Source organism: Meleagris gallopavo, chromosome 23, assembly GCF_905368555.1.
Source record: "Meleagris gallopavo chromosome 23, MGAL_WU_HG_1.1, whole genome shotgun sequence".
Classification (NCBI taxonomy): Eukaryota; Metazoa; Chordata; class Aves; order Galliformes; family Phasianidae; genus Meleagris; species Meleagris gallopavo.
The window spans coordinates 6,589,887-6,597,084 of NC_139426.1; the positions used below are offsets into that span (position 1 = coordinate 6,589,887).

At 67.1% G+C, this 7,198-nt stretch overlaps 1 protein-coding gene across 10 annotated transcripts; it reads left to right on the forward strand.

The window, feature by feature from the left end:
- The first annotated feature begins 365 nt into the window (after positions 1-365).
- Positions 366-7,166, forward strand: RAP1GAP (RAP1 GTPase activating protein). Of its 10 annotated transcripts, XM_085242144.1 has the most exons (20): positions 1,109-1,168; positions 1,826-1,898; positions 1,991-2,037; positions 2,125-2,163; positions 2,243-2,428; positions 2,856-2,950; positions 3,024-3,102; positions 3,183-3,236; positions 3,355-3,438; positions 3,515-3,615; positions 3,703-3,832; positions 4,074-4,301; positions 4,373-4,459; positions 4,530-4,664; positions 5,376-5,444; positions 5,530-5,636; positions 5,702-5,773; positions 6,535-6,646; positions 6,727-6,936; positions 7,021-7,166. In XM_085242144.1, exons 3-20 carry the CDS (start codon positions 1,999-2,001, stop codon positions 7,027-7,029), a joined length of 1,836 nt encoding a protein of 611 aa, XP_085098270.1. In that variant the 5' UTR covers positions 1,109-1,168; positions 1,826-1,898; positions 1,991-1,998; the 3' UTR covers positions 7,030-7,166. The 10 variants fall into 10 exon arrangements, 8 of the variants coding, with proteins under 8 accessions (XP_085098271.1, XP_085098269.1, XP_085098272.1 ...); XM_085242142.1 differs by lacking the exons at positions 2,243-2,428; positions 3,515-3,615 and having other exon boundaries at positions 430-1,168; positions 1,780-1,898; positions 6,727-6,814; positions 6,881-6,936; XM_085242141.1 differs by lacking the exons at positions 2,243-2,428; positions 3,515-3,615 and having other exon boundaries at positions 417-1,168; positions 1,780-1,898; positions 6,583-6,646.
- The last annotated feature ends 32 nt before the right edge of the window (positions 7,167-7,198 follow it).

A 7,198-nucleotide genomic window follows, 5' to 3' on the forward strand; every position in this document is an offset into this window, starting at 1 on the left:
TGCAGCCCTCCTGCCTGTTGGCACCCACTGCTTTCCTTGAGTGCAGCCCACGTGCTCCCCTGCCCTTGGCCAGGCGATGCTTGGCAGCCCTTCCCGAGCAGATGCAGTGCTGGCTCGTGCTGTGGGACAGAGCTGCCCACATCCCTGCGTGCCTCCAGCCCAGGCAGCTGTGGGGCTGAGCCCTCACTGTTCCTGTGCTGGCACTGGGCCGTACAGCAGTGCTCCCTCGGGGCAGCAGCTTGGTGCCAGCCCTTCCCAAATCACGCCTCCCTCCTCCAGCCCCAGTCACTGCTCTGGGGGATGTTGAGGGCTCCTGGGGCACACCCGTGGCATGGGGACAGGTGGCTGGCTGGATGGACTCTGGACTCCAGGGATGGGAGATTAAATGGACAGATGGACAGATAGAATCACTGGACACCAGAGTTGGGAAGTTGAATGGGTGGAGGGACAGACAGGTGGACTCACTTGGGCACCAGGGGTAGGAGAATAGGCAGGTGGGAGGATGGGTAGACAGACTCACTGTGGGCACTAGAGATGGACAGATGGATATATGGGCTCACTCTGGCCAGCAGGGATGACGGAACAGATGAATGGATGGAAGGATGGACAGATAGATGGACTCACTCTGGGCATTAGGGATGGGAGAAAGGATGGATGGGCACAGATGGACACCAGGGATGGAAGGATGGGTGGACGGACGGATGGACAGACAGGGAAATGGACTCACTTTGTCCCCAGGGACGGGGGGGCAGATGTGGGAGTGCTGTGGGTACCGAGAGTGGGAGGACGAGGGCAGCCTGGCAGCTCGGGTGGGAGCGCCGTGGCACTCTGTTCACGGACGGACGGGCGGATGGAGGGGACGCTGAGTGCCCGGGCGGAGGGTACGGGGCCGCCGGGTCCTGCTCCCGCCGCCCATCCCCATTCCCCCTGCGGGTCCGCCGCCGGTTATGGAGGCGTTTGCTCCGCTCCTGGTGCCGGGATGGCGGTGCCCGGTGCCGGTGCCGGTTCCGGTGCCATTCCCGGTGCCGGCCGCCCCCGTGCGGGCCGCCCCGCCCCGCTGCACGTGACGCGGCGCGGCGGCTGCGAGCGGTGGGGCCCCGCGCCGCTGCTCTCCGGTACCGGTACCGACCCGGCCCCGCACCGCTCAGCTCCGCTCCCGCCGCCTCCGGTAAGCGCCGCGCAGCCCCCCTCCCCCCCGGGACTGCCACTACCGCCGGTGTCCCCGGGGCCGCGCAGCAGCGTGGGGGGCCGGGCCGGGCCCGTGACCTTCAGCCGCTGCCGGTACCGGGAGGAGGTGGGGGGTCTAGGGGTGGGGGTGGGGAGCGTCAGCCCCTATGTGTCCCCAAACCTCCCCAGTATGTACCTACAAATTGCCTCCCCCCTTTCACCTCCAAATCTGCTCCCCCTCCCTTCTCCCCCTCCCCCATCCCGGCCCCATATTCCATCCCCCCCAACCATATCCCTGCAATCTGCCGTCCTTGTTACCCCCTATCCCAGCCCTGGCCCCACATTTGGGTGCTCCCCCCCACAACTTCCAGAACGGCTCCATGGATGGCTGAGGGGGGGGTGCACCCCGCGGGCTTTGCACGGGGCTGGGGGGGCTCGCGCTTTTTGCACGGGGCCGTCGGGTCGGGCTGCGCTGCGCCTGGGGTCCCCGCCGCTGTCCGTGGTGCTGCCCCGCACCGCTCCCGCCCGCCCGCAGAGGGCGCTCCGTGGGGGTCGGGGGGGGTTGGACGGTCGCACTCTTGGGGAGGGGGCGGCGATGGTTTTCCCCCGCAGCCGGACACCCCCAGGGGGCAGCTCCCAGCTCCCCATTTCCTCTCAGGCAGCGCCACGATGGACCCCCCCGCCCCACCCCCGGCCAGCTAACTGCGTCCCGCAAGCACCGCCACCCCCAGGTGAGTTGTCCCCTCCCCTGGGTGACCTCCCGGCACCAGGATGGATCACACGGCCCCCGGTGCCCCCCGTACCCCATGGCCGTGTCCCACAGGCAGCAGCATGGCCCAGCAGCACCGCACTGTGCCCCCCCCGCTCAAGGTATGTGCCAACAAGGGGGGTTGGGGAGGGGGTGTCATACAGCACTCAGGAGTTCCAGAAGAGCTTCACTACCCTACTGCCTTGCAGACGGAGGAGGACTACATCCCATACCCCAGTGTGCACGAGGTAGCGTGGCCATGCTTCCCAGTTTGGTGAGGTTGGGTGGGTGGGGGTCAGGGGGCACCCAGCTCAGCTGTGGGTGCAGGTGCTGGGCCGGGAAGGGCCATTCCCCCTCATCCTGCTACCACAATTTGGGGGCTACTGGATCGAGGGCACCAACCACCAGCTGAGCGGGGCCCCCGAGCCCCCCCTGAACCCAGCACCCGGCACCCGTGTGCGGCTGGAGGGCAACCACACAGCCAAGATCTACCGCAAGCATTTCCTGGGCAAGGTGGGCACTGGGGAGCACGTCTCTGTCGGTGTGCATGGGTACAGGGGTCCTGTAAGTGTCGGTGCACTTGGGGATGGACACTGATGGACATGGGGGACCAATGGCATGGGTGCTCATGGATGGGGTTCTTCATGCAGATGGGTGCGCATGGTGATGGAGACCCCAGAAGTGTGGGTGCTCAGCAGGGGTGGGTGCCCATGAGCGCGGTGACCCTACATGTGTCTGTGGGATGGGTGGCCTGCGAGGATGGGTGTCTTCAGGAATGGGTAGCCCACAGGCATGTGCTCATAGGTCTATACTGGAGATCATGGGATGGTGAGACGGGTGGCCCTGTTGTGTACGTGACCATGGGTGTGAGTGGGCCACTGGTGGGGCTGTGGGTGCCCTGTGTGTGAGGACCCATGGGTGCCCCCCTGGCTGCTGGCAGGAACACTTCAACTACTACTCCCTGGATCCCGCACTGGGCCACCTTGTCTTCTCCCTCAAATATGATGAACAGGAGCACCTCCACCTGCTGCTGCGGTGAGCAGGGCCGGGGGCCACCCAGGCGCTGGGTGAATGTGGACATAGCACCCTGACTCCTCTCACCTCGCAGCACCCGATCCCGCACCCTGCACGATGTGGTGCCCATCTCCTGCCTGGCCGAGTTCCCCAACGTGGTTCAGATGGCCAAGGTTGGTGCCCTCCTGCCCACCAGCAACACCTATGGGTGCCCCCCAGCACCCACTTCTCAGCACTCTGCCTCCCCCCGCAGCTCGTGTGTGAGGACATCAATGTGGACCGCTTCTATCCTGTGCTCTACCCCAAGGTGAGCACAGTGCATGACCCCAACCCCCATTCCTAACCCTAACTCTACTCCTACCCCAACTCCAACCCTAAACCCATCCCTATCTCCATCCCTAACCCACAACCCCACGCCCCCCCAGGCCTCCCGCCTCATCCTCGCCTTCGATGAGCACGTGCTCAGCAACCACTTCAAATTCGGTGTCATCTACCAAAAGCTGGGGCAGGTACCGGGGTGTGGGGCCAGGGTGGGGATTTGGGGGGGGGGGGGGGGTCGGGGGGCACCCACTGCTGTCCCCACAGACCTCAGAAGAAGAGCTCTTCGGCACCACAGAAGAGAGCCCAGCATTCACCGAGTTCCTTGACATCCTGGGGCAGCGGGTGCAGCTCCGTGACTTCAAGGGGTGTGTGCAGGGTGCAGGATAGGAGCACCCCAAAGGGTTCCTCCCTTTCCCCCCCCCAGAAAATCCTCTCCCCTTAATGCCATGCAGCTTTCGGGGAGGGCTGGACGTGACACACGGGCAGACGGGCAGCGAGTCGGTGTATTGCCACTTTCGGGACAAGGAGATCATGTTCCATGTCTCCACCAAGCTGCCCTACACCGAGGGCGACGCGCAGCAGGTGGGGAGCAAGGGAGGTCATGGGGTCATTTGATGGAGTACAGGGGTTGTGAGGGCTGAGGGGCCATTTTGGGGTGTATGGGGATGTTCAGTGGGGCACAGGGGTTCCTGGGGTAGTGCTGGGTGCCGGAGGGGACATGGGAGCTGCTGGTGCCTCCTAAGTATTTATGGAGCGTTCACGACCCCAGGGCCGGGGGGACGGCAGGAGCCAACCTCACCCCTGTGTGCCTGCATCCCCACAGCTGCAGCGAAAGCGCCACATCGGCAACGACATCGTGGCCGTCGTCTTTCAGGACGAGAACACCCCCTTTGTGCCCGACATGATCGCCTCCAACTTCCTGCACGCTTTTGTGGTGGTGCAGCTGGAACCCGGCGGCCCCCAGGGGCCCCTCTACAAAGTGTCGGTCACCGCCCGCGATGACGTCCCCTTCTTTGGGCCGCCGCTGCCCGACCCCGCCATCTTCAGGAAGGTGAGCGCCCGCGGGTGCCGCCCGCAGAGGAGCCCCGTTGGCGCCCACCCAGCACCGCCACCGCCCCGCAGGGCCCCGAGTTCCAGGAGTTTCTGCTCACCAAGCTCATCAACGCCGAGTACGCCTGCTACAAGGCCGAGAAGTTCGCCAAGCTGGAGGTGCGCGCTGCTGGGGTGGCAGTGGTGGGTGCTGCGCGTGGCCTCGCTCAGAGCACTGGGTGCCGTGCAGGAGAGGACGCGGGCGGCGCTGCTGGAGACGCTGCACGAGGAGCTGCAGGGCCGCAGCCAGGCCATGCTGGGGATGGGCCCCGACGAGGAACGCCCGGACAACGGCTCGGCCCCGGGCTTCTTCGAGTCCTTCAAGGTGGGGCCGGGAGCTGCTGGGGGGCGGGGCCTGATGGAGGGGGCGGAGTTATGCGCATAGAGCCACGCCCCTCCGGGGCCGCGCCCTCAGCTGCACCCCAACGCATGAGCACAAAGCCACGCCCCCTTGGACACGAGGCCACGCCCCTCAAGCTCTCAGCCCTTTGCTCCACGTGCCATGCCACGCCCCTTCCCTAAGCCCCGCCCACCCACCTCCCGTTGCCTGCCCTTCGATAAGCTCCGCCCCTATATCAACCCTGCCTTCCCATAGGCCCAGACCTTCGACAAGCCCCGCCCCTTGCATAGCTTTGGTCTCCCATAGGCCCCGCCCCCGCGAAGTCCCGCCCCGCAACAACGCCCCGCCCACCCCACCCGACTCGCTGCACGTCCCGCCCACCTCCCTCCTGGCCCCGCCCCTTGTAAAGGCCCCGCCCCGCTCTCAGCCCCGCCCATGATCGCACGGCCCCACCGCCACTCCCTTCTCTAAGCCCCGCCCTTCTGCTCGCCCTGCCCTCCCATAGGCTCTCCGTTCCGGCGTGCCCCGCCCCCTCCAGCCCCGCCCCTCTCGCCCCGCCCCGATCTCGGCACGGCCCCTCCCACCGCCACCCGGCCCCGCCCCTCCGGCCGAAGCCCCGTCCCTCCATTGGTCCCGCTCCCAAGCCCGGTCCCCGCCCCCTGCCCCCGCCCCCGCCCCTGACTCGTGCCGCCGCAGTCGCTGTTGGTGCCCGGGAGCCGCCGCGGCCGCCGCGGCAGCGCCATCGGTCTGGGCTCGGTGGAAGAGGTGCGTGGCGGGGTGCGCGGCGGGGTGACGTGCGGGCAACCCCCAGCCGGCCGCCCCCCGCTGACCGCCTCCCGCCCGCCCGCAGGCGCTGCTGGTCCCCGGGAAGAGCCCGTCCCGGCGGCGGCCCGGCCCGCTCGCTTCGCGCCGCTCCAGCGCCATCGGCATCGAGAGCATCCAGGAGGCGCCGGGCAGGTGGGGACGGGGGCGGGGGGACGCGGGTCGGGTCGGCCCCCCATCACCGCCCAACGCCCCCGCAGGGACGGCCCCGCCCCGGGCAACGACGGCAACTCCGCGCACAGCTCACCCGAGAGCCGGCGGAACCCCGACAGGTCCGGCATCGGGACGCGGAAACACGGACACGGGGACATGGGGACACACAGACACGGGGACGTGGAAACATGGGGAGACACGGGAACACAGGGAGATGAGGATATCGGGACATGGGGACAAGGGGACATGGGGATAGAGGGTCACAACGACACCAGGATGTGGGGACATGGGATCACTGGGATATGGGGATACGGAGATAGGGGGATAGAGGGACACAGGTATGGAGGGGCACCAGGATGCAATGAGACCAGGTGTCACATGGATGGTGGCAGAGGGATGGGGACAGGGCAGCAGTGCCGTGGAGCAGTACGGGTGCAGTGTCACACTGTCACCCATTGGAACTGGGCAGCATGGGGACAGGGTGGTGCAGTAACATAGGAATGGGGTGGCACAGGTACAAGGCAGTATGGGGACAGGGTGGCACTGGGCCAGGCTGGCACCTGGTGACACAGGAAGTGGATGTTGTGGGGACACAGCAGCACAGGGATGTGATTACTGGTGGGTGCGGTGGGGTGGGGACAGCGCGGCACTCAGGTGGCACAGGGCTGGGTGGCACGGGGACAAGTCAGTAGGGGTGGGATGGGGCAGCATGGGAACAGAGTGACACCGGGGTGGAGTGACACCAGGATGGAGTGGTGCTAGCACGGGATCCCATTGGCAGCCAAATGGCACAGGGATGAGGCAGTGTGGGGTGGGGTGACACGGGGAGGGACACATACAGGGGTCCGGGGTGGCACGGGGCCAGCTCTGTCCCTCGCAGGGCGGAGAGGCCGGAGCCTCTGCAGGACTTCTCCCGCTCGTCCTCCAGTGCCAGCAGCTTCGGCAGCGTGGCCGAGGAGCCGGACGAGCAGCCTGTGGGCGAGCAGGGCAGGGTATGGGGTCAGGGGGCCGAGGCTGGGGGGGGGAGGGTGCTGGGGATGCAGTACCATGTCACCCCACCCTGTGCCCGCAGGACAGCCGCTCATCCTTGGGAACCCCCCGGCAGCGTGACACCTCTGCCGACCCCCCCTGGCCAGAGGAGCCCCCCGGCACCCCCCCAGGTACCCGTCCCTGCAGCAGTGGGGCACTGGGCTCACCCATGGGTGCTCATGCTCCCCCCAAAACAGGCAGTGCCTGCCACCCCGAGATCAAAATCCAGCTGGAGCAGCCTCCCCCAACCCCGGTGAGGCTGAGACCCCCTCCCCACGACCCCCCCGTGCCCCCAAACCTGGGCACAGCCCTACAGCCCTTATTGTTCCCTGCACAGGGCTCGTAGCCGACCCCCAAAGCCCGGGGGGGCACCGCTGGAGGAGGGTCCCCGCTGTGCCCCCCCTGCAGTGCCCCCCACCGCTCACATCCAGGAGCCGAAGCCATCGTCCCTACTGCGGGATTGGGGCCCACCTATAGGGTCCCCCCCCCGATTCCAGACAATCTCCTTTACCTTA

Coding starts and splice junctions, on each gene's coding strand:
- RAP1GAP (XM_085242139.1), top strand. CDS start 655: ATGGGCACAGATGGACACCAGGGATGGAAGGATGGGTGGACGGACGGA. Junction 5,445..5,529: donor GTCTGGGCTCGGTGGAAGAG/GTGCGTGGCGGG, acceptor GCCCGCCCGCAG/GCGCTGCTGGTCCCCGGGAA. Junction 5,637..5,701: donor ATCCAGGAGGCGCCGGGCAG/GTGGGGACGGGG, acceptor ACGCCCCCGCAG/GGACGGCCCCGCCCCGGGCA.